This window comes from Acanthopagrus latus, chromosome 8, assembly GCF_904848185.1.
Source record: "Acanthopagrus latus isolate v.2019 chromosome 8, fAcaLat1.1, whole genome shotgun sequence".
Lineage (NCBI taxonomy): Eukaryota > Metazoa > Chordata > Actinopteri > Spariformes > Sparidae > Acanthopagrus > Acanthopagrus latus.
Genome location: NC_051046.1, coordinates 344,680 through 362,399, shown reverse-complemented (window position 1 = coordinate 362,399; position 17,720 = coordinate 344,680). Strand labels below are relative to the sequence as shown.

Here is a 17,720-nt window from a genome sequence, read left to right as displayed (position 1 = left end):
CAACATTGAGTCAGATAAGACAATAAATCAACAACCTGCACAGCTACACATTCATTACATGAACTGGAACTAAAATGATCCGATCAGAACCAGAACCAGTCCTCCTGCTGCAGGACTGTTCTGACACATTACAACCACACAAAGAATAAACCTTCATCCTGAACCCGTCTCATGTTCACTGGGCTGAACTGTTCCTTCAGTCGCTCTGTTTCTGTGTGACTGATTCACACATTCATTGTCCGCAGACATTCAACATGATGATTGTGTGAACAGTCAGAACCAATCCGCACCTCATCGCGTTATTCCCACTGTGATTGATTAAAGCCAGTGTAAAGCAAATTCAGCCATTTTCTTCTAGACACATTAAATAGGTTATAAATGTATTTCCTTAAAACATGTAAAGAGCTTTTCAACCATTTAGAATTTAATTGTGGAGCCAGGCTCACAAACTGTGTTTCAAAATTTCTGTGTTTAGGATTTAATGGGCGGGTCAGAAATCAGCATATTCATTAGCATAAACCCCGCCCTGTAGTGGAAGCGGTATAAATGCGCTCAGCGCACATTAGCATCGGTGGTTTTCTGCTCGCTCTCAAGTCTCGGATAGCATCTCTTACGATAGCTTGCAGCTAGCTAGCCAGTCAGCTAACCAGTCAACCAGTCAGCTAACCAGTCAGCCAGTGAGCTAACCAGTCGTGTCCTCCACATCGCTGCTGCATCTTTCCTGGATGCCACAGTGTGCAGGGTAACGGCGCCGTTAGCTTATTTAAGTTTCCAATGGACTACAACATAAGGAAACGGTGGATCGCTTTTGTCAAGAGGAGCTACTGTGGAGAGTTCAGAATCACCACCAACACCCGTCTCTGCAGTTTCCACTTTACCCCTGAAAGTTACAGCAACTATCACCGGGTAAAGTCTGGATTTCTGAAGAGTCCGTTGACGCTGGTCAGTGGGGCCGAACTGACCCTCTCCGTCCCCGGCTAGCATCCTCCTGTCCCGCCGACAGCGGGTGCTTCCATCACGGCCACCAGGAGAGTGACGGCAGCATCTAGCTCAGACGGAGTCAAGACGTGAGTTATCATTTTCTGTGCACATGTAGCGTACATGATTCAGTTATTTCATAACTAAAGCTACAGCTGGTATTATCCCTCACAACTGATAATTGGGCAGATGAAGTCATTGGGGAGCTTGTGGTAATAAAGTAACTATCAGAAGAGTAACTGTATGAAAGAAGTATGGAAAGTAAGAACACGGAGGAGGCTCCCTCCTGCTCGTGGGCGTGGCTCTAGCGCCTCTAACTGACACGCCCCCAGCGTTTCACAACAGAGAGAAGTGCTCGTTTTTCAATGATTTTGAGACCTGATTTTATATACTCAGAGATTTCTTTAATCTTTCACATTTGGCTCAGTGGTCAATGACACGCGTTTCTGTGGTGTGACAAACTCTGTAACACATAATTTATTTCTGCTTTACACGGAGTTAACAGCACAAACTGTACCATCACACTTCCAACATGACTCAGCAGTAAATCTGCTGAGTCATTCTGCGTCACAGCAGCTCCATTCAGCCTGAACAATAACAAGCTTTACTAGACCCCCGCCGGGGAATCGCGAGAGTGGGCTGTGCGCTTTGCCCCGTGACGAAAAAGCAAACATGGCATCGGCAAAATTTCTCCACCATCAAGCGGGAAAGTCCTTAAAGAACACAGTCAAACCTCAAGTTTTGTGGTACCACTTTGAGAAATGTGGTAATAGAAGCAAGTTGGAGAAGGCTGCAGTTTTGCAAATCTTCTTCCTGATTTACAATAGAGTTAATGGGACCGTTGAGAACGACTCTTGTTGGTTAGAGGCCAATAATTCAAAAACCATGAATCCCACCGAGAAAATAGACACATTGGGACAAAGAAGACAAGTGTGGCTACAACTCTGGAAAATTTCACTGTTTTTGAGTGAAATTTGTGGTTGGGAGCATCATGTAAAGAGAAAATTTCACTCACCATCATTCAAGGGCCAGCATTCAAAAACTACACAGTATAGGAAAAAGGTTGAAGACACCTCTAATAAACAGGATTTGTGCCAACATTTTAAAGTTTGAATGGTGTTTCTAGGTGAATGTATACCAGAGCAGGAGATGTTTGAAAAACGTTGCAGATTTGCGACTTTTTTACCTCGTCCCATTCATTCCTTATGGGAAATGTTTGGCAGTTTTGATATTCTGAAGACTGAATGATAGCATAACGAGTCAGATCGAGCCGCACGTTTTGATGTATTGTTTGTTTGTGTGCGCTCAACGGTGTCGGACGAGTTACCGACAGAAAAACTGGCTCTCAATGTACAGTGGATTGTAAAATAAACAGATAGAGAAAGAGACAGGCAGACAGACAGACAGACAGACAGACAGATAGAGAGAGAGAGACAGACAGACAGATAGAGAGAGAGAGAGAGAGACAGATGGAGAGAGAGAGAGAGAGACAGATGGAGAGAGAGACAGACAGACAGACAGACAGACAGACAGACAGAGAGAGAGAGACAGACAGACAGACAGACAGACAGAGAGAGAGAGAGAGACAGAGAAAGACAGACTGTCTGTGCTGGCCCAGCTGATCTCGGTAGCCACGGTGATCGTTGCCGCCCCCCCCCCCCCCCCCCCCCCCCGACCCCGGTAACGCACTGGGGCAGCTGATTTGAGCACTTTAAGGCTCACATGCAGGACGTCAAACTGGTGCTATATATTCAAAGCCATACATGATAGCACCAAAATTTTTTCATGGTCAAGCCAGAAATGCCTTAAAGAACACGCTCACCAAGTTTCGTGGTCCTCGTGTCAGAAATGTGGTAACACGAGCGAGTTGAAAAAGGGAGCAGTTTCGAAAATCCTCTTCCCGATTAACATTGGAGTAAATGGAGCCAGTGAGAGCTACTCTGGTCGGTCAGAGGCAGATAATTCAAAAACCGTAAATCCGACCGAAAAAGCGGACACATTGTGAGAGAGAAGACAAGTGCGGCTACAACTCTGGAAAATATCACTGTTTTTGAGCATAATTTGTGGCCGGGATCACAGAAAGAGAACATTTCTGAGTTTTTTTTTTAGTCTCTCTCACTCTGTCAGTTGGTCTCCTGCACTCTGCTGCGCGAACATTCCGCCATACACACTCATTGAAAACCCTGAATTTTCCCGAAATCACTCATCATCGTTAAAGGGTCAGAGTTCAAAAATTATACATCGTAGGAAAAAAGTTCAAATACAACTTGAATAGACGAGACCTGTGCCTACGTTTTAAAGTTGGAATGGTGTTTCTAGGCGAACGTATGCCAGAGCAGGAGATGTTTGAAAAACGTTGCTGATTTGCGACATTTTTGACCTCGTCCCATTCATTCCTTATGGGAAATTTTTTGCAGTTTTTCGCGTCTTACGACGCGAAAAATTAGAATTTCAAAAATCTGAATGATAGCACACCGAGTCAGATCGAGACGCACGTTTTGATATATTTTTGATATATTTTTGATATATTTTTTGTTTGGGTGCGACAAACGGTGCGAGACAAGTTAAGTGCCAAAAAAGAGCGGGAGGATGAAAAATAAGAAGAAGACGCGCTTCGCACAGCCTATAGCAGAGCTATAGAGGTGTCCATAGTGGGCTGGCGAGCACAGCCCACTAATTAAAACTGCTCTGACAGCAGCTGAGTGTCTGAAGCCGAACAGCAGAGCAGACGTTCACATCTGCACTGCATCTGAATCTGTGGATGTTCGTGTGTAGCTAGCTGCTAGCCGCTACCCCACACGGCCCACTTCCCGAGCCGACGGATGCGCCGGCACGTCCAAAACCGGACTTAGGGTAAATAATGTCCGCTACGCTTTTTCGCAAACATTGCCGTCACATTTGCTTTGTGTCTGGTGCAGGAAGAAATGGTAAAAACAGGCTTTTGTCATGAAAGTGTCTGCAACCAGGAAGTGTTTGCAAACTAAAAAACACATTCCTATTGGTGGAAAAAGGCACCACATTAACCAATCACAAAATTATATGGCAAACCACGTGATTTGGTTGCTGAGAAACAGGGGAAGTTGTGGGAGGGACGGAGACAAAAGAGTGACAGCAGCAGTGACAGAGACAGTGAGATTTGTGACATATAGCGTGTTTGAAGTGTATAGTTACTGTGTTATGTAGTGTTTAGTGTAGTGTGTTTAATGTGTAGTGGAGTCATATTTTTTATTGTGAGTCAAAACAATGAGGAGATGCTGAATGTTGAGCAGGCAGTATGCCTGAGCCTGAGGCATTTCCTGCATTTAAATGTAAATAGCTACATATAACTTTGTAAATTTCAGAAACTTATGCACAAATTTAACAAACAACTATTTATATTTGCATTATAAGTAATAAAAATGGTTCGTTAAACATATTTGTGGTTTTCACAGTAAAAAAAACTTCTTCCTACTCAGATTTTATGTTTCTAGTGAGTTTAGGTCCATAGTATTAATACAGTATGTCATGAAATGAAAAAATAACTGTACAGTCACACATGTCACACACAGGTAAATAGTTTTTAAGGTGAAATATAATGGTAAAATCAAAAGTAGTCAAAAACAGCCAATTATATCCCCGATGTCCTGACACCTTCAAACACAACCTCATTCGACCATCCATGAAAAATCTACTTAACCTCCCACTTTTCTATAGGAATACATGCTTCCTACAGGCACTGCACTAGTTTAGTTAAAACAACACTGAAGCTCCGCCTGCAGTTCCTCTGACGGCCACCAGAGGCTCCACCAGCGACTCAGTTCCAGAAGAGTCCATGTTAAAATGCCTGTCAGCAGAAATCAACTTGTTCACAGCTGCTTCCTGTAGATCATTGATCCCTTCATCACAGCTTTATACAGCTCACTGCTTTAAATCATATCAAGACTCAAAGTGATGCATCATGAGGGGGCGTGGCCTCTGAGTGACACGTAGCTGTCTGCTGCTTCACCTCTCATGGTGCTGGTGCCGTTGGACCCTTCTGGAGGATTTAATCCAGATATCAGAACACAATCTGACTTTAAGATGAACTTCTCATCATGGCTGAACACTGATAGCTTGTTAGCATTAGCTAGCTCGGTAGCTTCAGACAGGTGGGCTTGATGACCTCATCAGGCTGCTTCAGCTCCACCTGTTGGTTGAGCTGGAGTCCGGAGTCACCAAGATGATGACGGTAACACACAGCGGGCAGCTGCTCCACCCACCATCCTCTGATGTGACTCCACCCACAGAGGAACTGAGCAACACGTCGGTCTGAGCTGAGGGTGGCGAGGGGGCGGTGCTGACTCCATTCAGCTTCCTGCCGATCCTCACAAACTCAGAACCATCTGTGTTCCTCGCTCCGTCAGGTGAGTCGCTGTGATGGCTGCACACACACACACACACACACACACACACACACTGTTTCTACACTGTTGCTGACTGACACCACCTGACTGGCAGCACTGCAGCCACAAAACAAGCTGAGCTACATTCAGCGCATAACACACACACACACACACACACACAGAGCTTTTCACTTCCTCTTCTTGTTTCTCGTCAGTTCGAATGTTTCTGTTGAACTTCCTCATCTGTGTGTGTGTCTATAAACGAGCTGCTGGATGTTAAAGTGTTTCCTCATGTCTCCTGTTGTGGATCAGCTGTTTGGCTGTGATGGCAGAACCAGAACCAGAACCAGAACCTGAGAGGGACACTGAGGAGACAGACATTAGGACTCTGGATCCAGGTTCTGAACTGTTTCTTTGTCATTTTTACACAATTATTAACTTGCTGTTGTCAACACATGGACCCAGATGTTCCTCTGATAATCAGAACCAAATGTCTCATCAGTCTGGACTGAACCATCTGTCACCGATGAGTCATCTGTTCAGTGGGAACATCAGCACCTGATCACCATAAAGAAATGTCCTGGTACTGTGTATGATTCTGTTGTGTCTTCAGAGCTGCTCTGAACATCTGAACTGGACTTTCCTTCCTCAGCTGGACAAACAAGTCATTCTGTTCTGGTTCTGGTGGATAAGGTGCTGAACAGTGGACTGATCCACTTTGCAGATGTTTTTGATAGCCTTTTTTGTGGAAACAGATCCATCAGAACACTTTATTTCACAGTTAAAGGAGAAGTCCACTATCTTAGAACCTGGATCCAGTTATTTAAATGAAACTCTCACCAAAATGCAACTGAGGCTTTTTTTTGTGAAAGTTTCCGAGTCAGCCCTGACCCGGAATAACAACCTGTGTGTGTGTGTGTGTGTGTGTGTGTGTGTGTGTGTGTGTGTGTGTGTGTGTAGATGACCCTCCCAGCTGTTCCAGTCTAACCACTAAGGAGCTGCAGCAGAACTGGAGGGCAGTGAAGCAGAGCGAGCGACCCGTCAGGCTGCTGTTTGAGATCCCATCAGCTCGGATCATTGAACACACTCTGTCCAAACATGTGGTGAGAATCTCTGACTGTACCTGAGTACTTTTACTCAGGTACTGAACGAATCACTTTAAGTTATGTGACATCTACAGGTGTTAGTGACTGAGCATGAAGACTGGAAACAGAGGCTTACAGTTAGCTTAGCTTAAAGACTGGAAACAGAGGCTCACAGTTAGCTTAGCTTAAAGACTGGAAACAGAGGCTAACAGTTAGCTTGAGTCCCCCACCCAGCAGCTCTCTGCTGACAGTGGTAAAGTCTGTTGCTTCCTGTCCTCCTGCAGGTGTACCAGGTCGTGGTGATGCGTTCTGGCAGCTTCGACTCTCGCCGTGTGTCTGTGGAACGCCGTTACAGCGACTTCTCCCGCTTCTACCACAAACTGCTGGAGGAGTTTGATGAGGAGCTGGAGGAGGTGGTTCTTCCTCGTAAACTCCTGACAGGGAACTTCAGCCCTGAAATCATCTCGGAGCGCCGCCTCTCTCTGCAGGACTTCCTGGCTAAACTCTACTCGGTCCGCTGCGTTCGGCGATCGACGCTTTTCCCCCAATTCTTCACTGAGCAGGAGCAGAAGCGAGCGCACGGTTTGCTGCGAGCGGGACAGTTCAGGCCGGCCGTCGAGCAGCTGCAGACTGTGTTGGATATCGAGGAAAAGCTGTTGCCGTGGCAGCAGCCCACCCTGATCGTACCTACCCTTTCTGCCCTGGCGGTCTGTTACCGGGACCTGGACGAACCAGAACAGGCATTCTCTGTGGCCCAAAGAGCTCTGCCTGCCGTCAGGCGCTACAGGCTGAAACACTACAGAGCTGCGCTGCTGGACCTGCTGGTGGACGTTGGCTATCAGCTGGGACGTCCTGTGGCTCAGCTGCAGGAGGAGCTGACGGTCCTGAGAGATGCTGAGAGGGGGGAGGTGTCCTCACGCTCCCTGAAAGAGCTGGTGGTCCAGGAGTTCACCTGAGGACCGCCAGGACACACAGCAACAGAACTGAACTGAGGCTGAAACCCGGCCAATAAACACTCAGCAGCCATGTTACTGGATCAGACCCGCCCACAGTGACAGCGTGCTCCAGTGCACAAAGAAGAGCGCTTCAGATGTGATGCATTATAAGGCTCAGCACCAGGCTCAGCACCAGGCCCAGTATCAGGCTCAGTATGTCCCCGCCCATGACATTTTGAGTTTATGATGTCTCAACAAGGTCAGGATGAGATGGAAGTGGAGGAGGCGCCACCTGGTGGTCGGATGTGGTACTGCAGCTTACAGCTCTGATGAGCGTTCAACATTGTCATTATCAATACGTCTGATCAATATTGTTTGTTGTTTTTGATCAAAGACGTTTAATCTGCCTTCATCAATGAAAAGAAAACTGTTTGTTAATGTATTTGTTTCCTCTGTTTTGTCTGTCGGTGATCAACTGATCGATTGATCGTGTAATCAATGCTCCTCGTGTTGATGTTAAACTGAGGGGCTGAATTCTGTTGTCAGGACACGACTCATCAGGTGAGGGGGAAGATAAATCACACTGGGCTGTGCAGGAAAAACAATAGGAAGACTTTTAATTATAGTCTCAAAAAACAAAGACAGAAACAAACGTCTCTGACTCGGCTTCAGAGCGCTGCTCGCTCTCTGCTCCTCGCCCGCCTCTCCAGTTCAAACTGGCCTATCAGGGCAGACCTCTATAATGTTGAGTTGAAAAGGTTTTCTTTCACTTGCTCACACCAATGAGGTCTAAATTCATTCTTCCTCAGACTAAGATACTGCACATTCACAACTAACACATGGTTTGTACTTTCTTCAGTAAGTATCTTAATTACCTGTCATGACATCACACATCCATTATCCAACTGAAACTGAGAACAGCCTTCTCATACTCAATACTCAAAAAGACTGCTGCTGAGGCACTTCCTCTTTCTACACCAGCACAAGATGGCCGCCTCCAAGGACTCCGAATGTTCTTACTTTGATGACCAGACTTTTATATACATTGTGAGTAAACAACTTAAAATACGATTCTTTGTATTCATCAAATGTTAGTGGAAACATGATTTACATAAAGAAAACTGTGTCTTTCCACCTTTCTGAACAAAAAATGGGTTGACTGAGGAAGCTTCATCACACTGACATCATCAATGTTATTGATCCTGCTTCACTGATCACATCCATCACACGTGTGTGTGTGTGTTTCTGTTGAGTGGTTTTAACGTTTCGCTGTAAAATATTTTATCTTTTTCTGTCACGCTTCATTTCAGGCAGAACAATCGAGCACAGAGTCAAGCTGCCCATGGAGGATTTCAGACACTTTGACTTTGTTGTTGTTATTTTATTTTTCTTAGAACTGAGTAAAATGTGATAATTCAGCCTGTAAAAAAATTATAATGATACATTTTAATTGACCCCAGTCTGGTTGGATTTATGATGCAGGAATAAGACTGTGGCCATCTGAAGTGGACTGCTCAGTGATTTATTCTAACACATGTTCAGGAATCAGAACACAGCCTGAACAGGCCCGCGGGCCCACGCGGTGCAGAGGTCCAAGCAGGGGCCACTGTCCTTTATAACAACACTTGTGTCCGTCACTGCACTCGTCTTTCTGAAGTGCTCCTGCTGTGGAGAGAGAGACAAACTGAGTTTGGCTGAACAAACATGGTTGGTATTCAGAACATTTGGATCTGTGACACCAGCAGAACATGAAGAACATGACATACCATAAAGACATGAATAGTGGACGTCTGTGCAGAACTCTGACAGCTTCTCTCGCCTGCGTCCGCCAACATGATCGTTTCTTTAGTGTCGTTACACTGGAAAAACCAGGTCGTCCACTCGATCACCTGAAGAAAAGAGTAGCTGAAGCATCCTGATGACATCACGAGTGAAGTGTGCTGTGACATCATGACACTCAACACGACCAGACGAGTGATGTCACGTCTCTACATGGACGTCAGCAGCTGGATCTGGACCAGAGCCGCTGTCGTCTCCTCTGTCACGGAGGCAGAGTTCTGTGTTCAGGGCACCAGCAGGCCTGCAGGAGCCAACAGTCAGTCAACAGTCAGACACAACACACAGACATGCAGTCACAACTCACCTAACACAGACAGGGTGCACATACTCTTCATCACTGTCCTCGTCATCCTCACTGTTCACCTCCAGCGTTAGGTCTTCCTCAGATGACGTCAGAGGCACACCTTCATGGGTCTCCGCCTCCCAGGTGTCATCGTCCCAGTCCACGCTGCAGGCAGCAGGACAGTTATCTACCTGCACATCTGATTTATTATAATAAGTTCTCCTTAAGTACTGCTGCAGCCTCACAAGCTGCTGGAGGTCTGACTTAAGCCCACTGACGGACTGGAGAACGAGTCACCTGTGTGTGGTAATGACGTCAGGAGCACACTCACCTCACCTCCACCTGGTACAGTCCAGTTTCCTCCGCAGGGCTGTTTCCGTTCAGCGGCTGCACATCTGCTGTCTGAGCCTGATCCCTGAGGAGACACGTCACTCAGCTGACTGTGATCATACTGGAAGCACAGAGGCTATGTTAGCAGCTAACGTTAGCTACCTGTCAGGTGCGCTCCTGCTCCCGCGGGACGGGAGTCTCTGTCCGTGGGTCGGTGCCGGGCAGCCTCTCTCATAGCTACGAGAGGACAGATGGACGTTATTATCTTACCCTCCCCCCCCCCCGCACTGCTCATACCTCCGAGGTGTGAGCTAAGCTAGCTTTCAGCCGTTAGCTCGGGAGCTAATATTATCAGTGCTGCTAACTGTTAGCTACCTCTACAGCCCAGAGCCATCGAGCGACACTGATCACAGACAGCCAGTACCGAACACACCTGAGCTAACCGTCCGTGTCCAGCCGCCAGGTGTCTGTGACTCACCTGTCCAGCAGCAGCAGCGCGAGCTCCGCGTCGCTCTTCAGACCCTTCGAGTCCTTCAGGTTCTTCCAGCGGTCGAAAGCTGCTCCGATGTAAACGCGGGTCCTGCAGGACTCCTGCCTCCTCCTGGAGGCGGCTCGCTTCGCTTCTCTCTTCTCCTCCAGAGTTTTCCTCCTCTTGCCCTGCTTGGTGGTGTAGGCCGTCTGAGGCAGGGCCGGGATCGGCAGCTTCTTCTGCTCCGCCATTACTGCAGACCGGAGGCACCGTGCGCGTTCACGAGCAGACAGGACCGCCCCCTGTAGAGCTCTCTGACCTGATTGGATAAAGTGGGCAGGGATATCAGGAAATTCCTTCGTCTTTTGTCCGATTGTGTAAAATATGTAGTCAAGTTACAGACTGAGGCCATGACAGAGAGATCATAAACCTCCGCAGAATACACCCAAGGTTTAACCCGGGTCAACTGGACCCACCTGCTGCTGTTAGCAGATGCTAGCAGGTGTTAGCAGACGTCCGAGGGTTCTCTGTCCGATGTGAAAGATGTATAACAGGACTGTTGGATTACAGACCAACTCAACACTTACTACAATATAATTAAATCCCTGACAGCAGCTTAAAATTTACAATAAGCTGCAGCAGCTGCGTTGTCACACAGATTCAGTCAAGTACATTTATGAAAAGTTTAAAATGATGGGAGAATATTTGCTGTAATTTGATTTTGCAGAATTGACCTGTCTTATCATTTAGATGCCTTTGAGATCTCTGTCAGCAGTAATAAAGCTGTCAGTCCGTGTACGTCATGACCAGGACATATTATAGGACAACAGATCATCGATTAGCTCTATATGTAAAAGTGTATAGTTTTATAATATCGCTATTCATGAATACATACTATGGGTTGTTTGAAATACTCAGATTATTTTGTTGTTATCTATTGAATATCAATGTTATCACAGGTAGATTAGCCAGACTGCTAACTGCTATAAGGCGCTCGACGGTCGACTGCTTCTGTCTGGGTGCTCACAGCAGCTGCGTGGAGCCGCTCGTGGTTTCAGTTGAAGAGTCGTTTTTCAAACTGTCACCTTCTGCTCTCAGTTCGTCACTTTTAATCTATCGATAATGGCGAACGACTCCGTGAAACTGTCCAAAAACCTCCTGAGGATGAAGGTCAGTGTAGCCGTCTGTACTGATGGCACTGTACGGGTGCTAGCCATGTGTTAGCTAGCTTTAGCTCTCAGGCCATTCCAAATCTCATTCAGACATCATATGTTGAGTGTAAAGTTTAAACTCGTTATTTATTCGGCGCTGGTTTCAGCCTCTTGATTGCTCCTCAATGGAGAAAAGTCAACTAATAACCTGACTGTGCAACCTGTTGGACGAATGCAGCTTCTGCCTCCATGAACGACAGTTGTTGAAGTGGGATCTGGTGTGTTTCCACAGTTCATGCAGAGAGGTCTGGACGCTGAGACGAAGAAGCAGCTGGAAGAAGATGAGAAGAGGATCATCAGTGATGAGCACTGGTATCTGGACCTGCCGGAGCTCAAGACTAAAGAGTAGGTGTCAGCCGCTACATGCTGCTACATGCTAACATCTTCAGCTGCGACACTTAATGTCTCACCAAACTCCGTTCAGCAACCTGTCAGTTTAATGTTAACTTGTTAGCTGTCGAACTTATCTACATACTTAAACTGTATTAGCAGATGTTTTGAACGGTAAATCCACTCAGAACTACTTCACAGATATAATCCACCAGCCAACACGTGATCTCAGACTTGTCAGCTCATGAGATGTGAGCAGGAGAGAGAAACTTGTGATTTATAGCTCATCATGATGAAAGTGTGTCTGTGTGTTTGGGTCTCTGCTGACTTTTAGATTGATAAAACTGATCGAATGTAAACATTTGGTGCAGTTTTATAGGGACATCTTACATTTAGACTATCAGGTATTTGACTACCTGATTATCTAATCAAAACTTCTGCTGTGTCCCTGATGTTCTGTCTTTCTCTGTTCTGTGTCAGGAACTTGATCATAGAGGAGAAGAGCTTTGTTCCCTGTGAGGATCTGAAGTACGGTCGCATCTCCTTCAAAGGTTTTAATCCAGAAGTCGAGGTTTGTTTTGATTCATTCTTCATTAATCTGTCACATCTGCGGTTTAAAAGTTACTCTCGGGATCAGACAGAAAAATGTTTCAGTGCTGCTGAGATTCAGAAATGAGCAGAAATACAGAAGACACAGTTTGTTGTTTGACTGCAGTCAGTCTCTTCAAACAGGAGAACATGTTCTGACCCGTCAGCTCCACATCATGTTCTGTTCCTGAGCCAAGAAAACCTCCTGGATCCCTGTCATCTGCATCTGTTGGACAATTTAGAGCCTGAATATGAAAAATATCTTGAAGCTTTTTGTGATTTTACTGTTTATGTGTCAAACTAAAAAGAAACTATAAAGTTCACTAAAAGCTAAAGAAAATGTCTCCTCTTCACTGAACGAACACTAAAACAAAGCAAACTTTCTTAAAGAAAATGCTTCATGTAAAGCAGAAAACTAAGATAATATTGCAAGTATTCAGATATAAATGTGACCTGGCGACGGTCTTGTTGTTTTTGTGTCTGTCACAGAAACTGATGGCTCTGATGAATCCAAAGGAGGAGGAAGAAGAACAAGAGGAGGTCAGCCGGATGCAGACGGACGTCACAGATGAAGAGATGGCTCTGAGGTACAAACAGACTGAGATCAGTCAGGCGAGCTGCTCCAGAATAGACTTGCAGGGGTTCTGTTGTGATGTCACAGAGCAGGATGAACACTGGAACCTCTTTACTTCTTACCTAAATGTTTTTAGACGAGTTTAACTCATTAACTGTGAATCACCTCATGAGGATCGAGGGATCCAGAGATGTGGTGAACCTCCAGGTGTGGGAAGATTTTAAACTTGAATTCTTTGCCTCTGACTGGATGTTTCTTCTTCTGCAGGTATGAGAGTTTAGTCGGAAGCATGAAGAAGAAGTTTGCAAAGAAGCGTCAGAGATCAGCGACGGAAGAAGAAGACGTCAACCACAACGTTGTAGAAACCAACACAAAGCGAGTGTTTCTGAAGCCTCGGGACTGATCCTGCTGCGCCGCTCTGTGAACGACTACAATACTTTTTTAAAGTGTTGGCAGAAGCTGAGCACTAGTGTTGACTGTAGAGCAGCACCACGGCGCTCTGCAGCTGGTTGGATGTTATACATCCGATTTTTTTTTTTTTTTTTTTTTTTTTAAAGAGAGACGTGTGTCTTTGAGACGCTGATGGAATTTTTACTGTACAGAATAGATGAAAGCTGCATTAAACCCACAGCTCAGTGAACTCGTGTGTCTGTTGGTACTTTAAATGGCTCTGAGTGAAATCTTCTTGTTTACAGTAAATCTGAAGACCAGCCGGAATATAATGTGACTCAGTGAGCGAGGTGGATTATTTCTGTTTCGCCTGTTCAAAGTCCTCATGCTAAGCTAAGCTAGCTTCATAGTTACTGTACAGACATGAGTGGACTTTGTGGACTTGTGGTTGTCAGAGAAGAAGAGAACGCTGGTTTGAGTCTGACAAACACACAAATAACACCAGACGGAGATTTTAAACTCACTTCTGTCTTTTTCATGATGTTTAATTTTGATAGTATGGTTTTGAAATATCTTGTTGCACAAACATTTTTTCTGACATCACAATAATCTGAGAGCCTGAAAGTCAGCTTGATGTTTGTGAAACTTTCCCATGAGCCTTAGCTCCTGCTGAGTCCTGCCGGTTCCAGGTCGGTGTGTCTGGGGACGAGCGTGAGGATGGCGTCGAACACAGCGGTGGGACAGCAGCGCTGCAGGAGCGGGAGCAGCCGCGCCATGCGTCCCGGGCTGTACACAGGTTTAGGATGAGCTGCCAGCAGAGCGTGACACATGTCGTCCACCACCGGAGACACGTCCTCCTCACACTGCTGGGACATTCTGGACAGACTGCCGGGGAGAGACGAGATGTACAGCTCCCCATAATCCTCTCTGGCAACAGGGGATACAGCTGCCAGCGTCTCGTCTCTGTAGCGAATGATGTCATCACTGTTCCCAAAGATATCTGAGAGGAAGACATGACGTCACAGACCATACAGATATACACATATACACATATAGACATGTTACAGACCGCTGTGTCTCCCATCAGTCAGTCAACAGTCAGGCAGCTCTAGTCTACATCTGCAGTTAACTGACAGAATGAGACGTACTGGTTCTGAAGCCTGCAGGCTGGATCAGAGCCACGCTGACGCCCCACACAGAGAGCTCCCGCCTCAGGACCTTGGAGAAAATACTGAGCGCTGCCTTCGAGGCTCCGTAAGCTGCAAACATGCTCATGGGCACCTCAGCTGCAGGAGAGAGCATCACTGCATTAATACAGAGTTACAGGCTGACTCCAGATCAGTGACTGAAGAGTCCAAACTCATGACAGAACTCCTCAGTATCAGTGTGCGTGCAGAATGGATGGTAAGACACATTTATGATGAAAGTAGGCGGCCATGTTGTGGACCTGCCATGCTGGACACGTTGACGATGCGTCCTCTGGACCTCCTCAGCAGAGGCAGGAACACCTGACTCATCTTCACAGCAGCCAGAAAGTTGACGTCCATGCAGAGTCTGAACTCCGTGAGCGGGTGGAGCTCTGCGTCCATGGGGCAGCGGAGGACTCCCGCGTTATTCACCAGACCCCACAAGCCTGTAGGTACCACACGCACAACAGTGTTACACACTGCAAAGCAATTCATGTGTGGGAAACACTGACAGAGCAGACAGGTGTCAGAGTCAGAGCCAGAAACAGATTTATTACCAAGAAGGATCTTACACCATCGAGGAATTTGTCTTGGTGAATAAGGTGCATACAGTGAAAACAATAAACAAACAGTGACTATGATATATACTTTATAAAATATACAATATAAACAATATGAACAATTATCTGGGTTGTCAGGTGTCTGTAGGTGCGGGTCAGAACCAGGTTGTCATGTGTCATCTTGAAGAAAATAAAGTAAATCCTTTATTTTCATGGTTCAATCTGAGTGCACTGTTTGTGTGAACTGCTCCTTTAAAGTTCCACTCCTCTTTATCTCTGTAGGATCTGACCCAAACACGTGACCCATGTGTGTGTTTGTCAATGTCACCTGTGTCTGCCACCTGAGCACTGATGTGGTGGTGTGCTGTCTCTATCTGGGAGCTGTCGGTCACGTCCAGCTGCAGAACCTGCAGGTTCTCAGAACCAGATTCTCTGAGCTGCTGAGCTCCAGCTCCATTCACATCCAGAACACCAGCAAACACCGTCAGCCCCATCTCACTGAGCCGCCTCGCCAGCATGTGACCGAACCCGGAATCACAGCCTGAAGACAGAAACTGTTTAGTGTCTCTGCTGGTTCCTGGACTCACATGAGACAGCAGCAGCTGCTCCACAGCGGAACCAGTGGTCCAAACTCCTCCAGCAGCTTCAAGCTGTATGTTGTAAATGATCAGCTGAATATAAAAAGGTTTGTCTGTGTGTTTCACAGTATCAGTCCCTCCACAGAGTGTGTGTGTGTCTCACCTGTAACCAGCACCGCTCTCCTCTCCACTGGCAGCAGCTCGACTCTCCTCTCAGTCACCAGGATCAGGATGAAGCTGCAGGTGAGGAGGGCCGTCCCACAGAGAGCAGGTGGAACATTAAGATACAGACCGGACCCGAGGGCCCAGCTGAGGGCCCCGCTGAGGGCCCCGCAGGCAGCCATCCAGTACCCAGAACCACATCTGTCTCTGAGCGTCCACAGGACTGTGAATATGGACAACACTGCAGCGACAACACAGAAACAGGAACTGGTGTCCATTTTCTGGCAGGACTGACAGTGATCGTCTCCTTCACCTTGGAGTGAAATGTCATCACATCTGAAGTCCCGCCCTCTCTGACCCACCTGCAGACAGGTATGTTGTAGTCGTGCCAGGAGATGTGTTCTCAGAAACCTGTTCCTCACCTGAGTTGTGCCCAATCAGGTAATCAGCCTGCTGTGATAAAGATCACACCTGTTGTCTCCACCCTCACGTGTTTCTCTTATTTCCTGCTGATGACATCTTAAACTTTAATTACAGCCAGAAAGTAACTAAGTACATTTACTCCACAGCAGAGGGTACATGGTGCATTACAACAAGCAAAAGACTCCTCTGGTTTCAAAGCAGCTGGAGACTGAAGTGTGTTGCAGTTCATTGTAAATCCACAGGGGGCGATATTGTAGATCTGAAGCTCCACCTGCAGTTCCTCTGACGGCCACCAGAGGCTCCACCAGCGACTCAGTCCCAGAAGAGTCCATGTTAAAATGTCTGTCAGCAGGAATCAACTTGTTCACAGCTGCTTCCTGTAGATCATTGATCCCTTCATCACAGCTTTATACAGCTCACTGCTTTAAATCATATCAAGGCTCAAAGTGATGCATCATGAGGGGGCGTGGCCTCTGAGTGACACGTAGCTGTGTGCTGCTGCAGAGGGGGAGCTACCATCAGTCCTCAGTCCAAACTTACCAGGGTCCAGATAAAACTCCTCACAGACTTCAGCTTAGCAAAGTTTCATTCTACTTTTTGATCATTTATCATGTTTTCCAAAAAAAAACAAAAAAACCCCTGCTTTTCGCTAAAACATCGTCACAGTGCAGGACCCAGGTCCCCCTTCAGCCCCACTACACTTGACTAGTCCATCCTACTGCACATGTGCAGAAACACTTCAGGAAGTCAGGATCTAAACAAACTGTTGGCGCGCTTTACAAACCAACATGAAGACAAGTTTCCCAGCAGCTCAGCCATAGACATAAGATATGTAGGCGCCTCATAGACTGACGCTGCCTATTGGAGCTAACGTATCAGCACGGCCGCCATCTTGGATCGGTCTCCAATGTGACCCCCCTGCATTTATTTGTACTGAGGAAGGTGTATCCACAACTACAATAATCATGACCTCCCTAATTTTTACCGGATTTTCATACGGTTACAAATGGCAGAGATTTAGCTATGACACAGGGCGCTGTCACAAAAATTATTTAAAAAAAAATCTTATTTGTGAAAGGTAATCCCCCGCGATCTGGTAACAACACCGCGCCAGTTATTGCAACCATAAACTGCACAAAATATGGTCATAGTTGCTCGTTCTCTATTGACTCTAGTGCTAGTCTATAGTGAGGAGACCCAACCAAGATGGCGGCGTCGCAGGATTACGTTCCAGCACGCCATGAGGCATCTACGTATTTTATGTCTATGGGCTCAGCTACCAAACATGACAAGCTTTTCACAGCGGCCATTACTGATGACATCATCGCTGAAGAGCAGTCAGAAGTATAGTAACTACAGTTTTTAAAAGTATGAAGTGAAATATGGAATTACTCATGTGAAGGACCAGAACCTCCACGTTCTCCTGCAGTACTTAAG

At 46.4% G+C, this 17,720-nt stretch overlaps 4 protein-coding genes across 11 annotated transcripts; 2 read left to right on the top strand and 2 right to left on the bottom strand.

The window, feature by feature from the left end:
• The first annotated feature begins 606 nt into the window (after positions 1 to 606).
• On the top strand, positions 607 to 8,480 carry snx20 (sorting nexin 20). 3 transcript variants are annotated; one of them, XM_037106012.1, is made up of 6 exons: positions 607 to 1,067; positions 5,244 to 5,360; positions 5,652 to 5,737; positions 5,842 to 5,922; positions 6,300 to 6,442; positions 6,709 to 8,480. In XM_037106012.1, the coding sequence occupies exons 3-6, from the start codon at positions 5,665 to 5,667 to the stop codon at positions 7,378 to 7,380; spliced, it is 969 nt and encodes a 322-aa protein (XP_036961907.1). In that variant the 5' UTR covers positions 607 to 1,067; positions 5,244 to 5,360; positions 5,652 to 5,664; the 3' UTR covers positions 7,381 to 8,480. The 3 variants fall into 3 exon arrangements, with proteins under 3 accessions (XP_036961907.1, XP_036961906.1, XP_036961908.1); XM_037106011.1 differs by having other exon boundaries at positions 4,672 to 5,360; XM_037106013.1 differs by lacking the exons at positions 607 to 1,067; positions 5,842 to 5,922 and having other exon boundaries at positions 4,387 to 5,360.
• A 380-nt stretch (positions 8,481 to 8,860) lies between these two features.
• On the bottom strand, positions 8,861 to 11,130 carry LOC119023820. Of its 4 annotated transcripts, none has more exons than XM_037106019.1 (6): positions 10,290 to 11,130; positions 9,974 to 10,048; positions 9,813 to 9,896; positions 9,503 to 9,646; positions 9,126 to 9,439; positions 8,861 to 9,024 (listed from the first exon to the last, which is right to left on the bottom strand). In XM_037106019.1, the coding sequence occupies exons 1-5, from the start codon at positions 10,529 to 10,531 to the stop codon at positions 9,340 to 9,342; spliced, it is 645 nt and encodes a 214-aa protein (XP_036961914.1). In that variant the 5' UTR covers positions 10,532 to 11,130; the 3' UTR covers positions 8,861 to 9,024; positions 9,126 to 9,339. The 4 variants fall into 4 exon arrangements, with proteins under 4 accessions (XP_036961914.1, XP_036961913.1, XP_036961912.1 ...); XM_037106018.1 differs by having other exon boundaries at positions 9,126 to 9,248; positions 10,290 to 10,599; XM_037106017.1 differs by having other exon boundaries at positions 9,527 to 9,646; positions 10,290 to 10,599.
• A 141-nt stretch (positions 11,131 to 11,271) lies between these two features.
• On the top strand, positions 11,272 to 13,623 carry mphosph6 (M-phase phosphoprotein 6). Its single transcript, XM_037106021.1, has 5 exons — positions 11,272 to 11,450; positions 11,724 to 11,836; positions 12,302 to 12,392; positions 12,899 to 12,996; positions 13,251 to 13,623. The coding sequence occupies exons 1-5, from the start codon at positions 11,403 to 11,405 to the stop codon at positions 13,384 to 13,386; spliced, it is 486 nt and encodes a 161-aa protein (XP_036961916.1). The 5' UTR covers positions 11,272 to 11,402; the 3' UTR covers positions 13,387 to 13,623.
• On the bottom strand, positions 13,461 to 17,714 carry hsd17b2 (hydroxysteroid (17-beta) dehydrogenase 2). 3 transcript variants are annotated; one of them, XM_037106009.1, is made up of 6 exons: positions 16,223 to 17,714; positions 15,862 to 16,101; positions 15,449 to 15,661; positions 14,821 to 15,006; positions 14,522 to 14,659; positions 13,461 to 14,373 (listed from the first exon to the last, which is right to left on the bottom strand). In XM_037106009.1, the coding sequence occupies exons 2-6, from the start codon at positions 16,040 to 16,042 to the stop codon at positions 14,033 to 14,035; spliced, it is 1,059 nt and encodes a 352-aa protein (XP_036961904.1). In that variant the 5' UTR covers positions 16,043 to 16,101; positions 16,223 to 17,714; the 3' UTR covers positions 13,461 to 14,032. The 3 variants fall into 3 exon arrangements, with proteins under 3 accessions (XP_036961904.1, XP_036961905.1, XP_036961903.1); XM_037106010.1 differs by having other exon boundaries at positions 15,449 to 15,770; positions 15,862 to 17,714; XM_037106008.1 differs by having other exon boundaries at positions 15,862 to 17,714.
• Positions 17,715 to 17,720: the final 6 nt, after the last annotated feature.

What these genes read in the sequence shown, in the direction of transcription:
- snx20 (XM_037106012.1), top strand. Translation starts at nt 5,665, where the DNA reads ATGGCAGAACCAGAACCAGAACCAGAACCTGAGAGGGACACTGAGGAG. An exon ending in CACCATAAAGAAATGTCCTG is followed by an intron (nt 5,923 to 6,299) that starts GTACTGTGTATG and finishes GTGTGTGTGTAG; the next exon opens with ATGACCCTCCCAGCTGTTCC. An exon ending in ACACTCTGTCCAAACATGTG is followed by an intron (nt 6,443 to 6,708) that starts GTGAGAATCTCT and finishes GTCCTCCTGCAG; the next exon opens with GTGTACCAGGTCGTGGTGAT.
- LOC119023820 (XM_037106019.1), bottom strand. Translation starts at nt 10,531, where the DNA reads ATGGCGGAGCAGAAGAAGCTGCCGATCCCGGCCCTGCCTCAGACGGCC. An exon ending in AGCAGGAGCGCACCTGACAG is followed by an intron (nt 9,897 to 9,973) that starts GTAGCTAACGTT and finishes GTGTCTCCTCAG; the next exon opens with GGATCAGGCTCAGACAGCAG. An exon ending in GTGCACCCTGTCTGTGTTAG is followed by an intron (nt 9,440 to 9,502) that starts GTGAGTTGTGAC and finishes TGGCTCCTGCAG; the next exon opens with GCCTGCTGGTGCCCTGAACA.
- mphosph6 (XM_037106021.1), top strand. Translation starts at nt 11,403, where the DNA reads ATGGCGAACGACTCCGTGAAACTGTCCAAAAACCTCCTGAGGATGAAG. An exon ending in AAAACCTCCTGAGGATGAAG is followed by an intron (nt 11,451 to 11,723) that starts GTCAGTGTAGCC and finishes GTGTTTCCACAG; the next exon opens with TTCATGCAGAGAGGTCTGGA. An exon ending in CCGGAGCTCAAGACTAAAGA is followed by an intron (nt 11,837 to 12,301) that starts GTAGGTGTCAGC and finishes GTTCTGTGTCAG; the next exon opens with GAACTTGATCATAGAGGAGA.
- hsd17b2 (XM_037106008.1), bottom strand. Translation starts at nt 16,138, where the DNA reads ATGGACACCAGTTCCTGTTTCTGTGTTGTCGCTGCAGTGTTGTCCATA. An exon ending in TGCTCAGGTGGCAGACACAG is followed by an intron (nt 15,007 to 15,448) that starts GTGACATTGACA and finishes TGGTACCTACAG; the next exon opens with GCTTGTGGGGTCTGGTGAAT. An exon ending in CAACGTGTCCAGCATGGCAG is followed by an intron (nt 14,660 to 14,820) that starts GTCCACAACATG and finishes TCTCTCCTGCAG; the next exon opens with CTGAGGTGCCCATGAGCATG.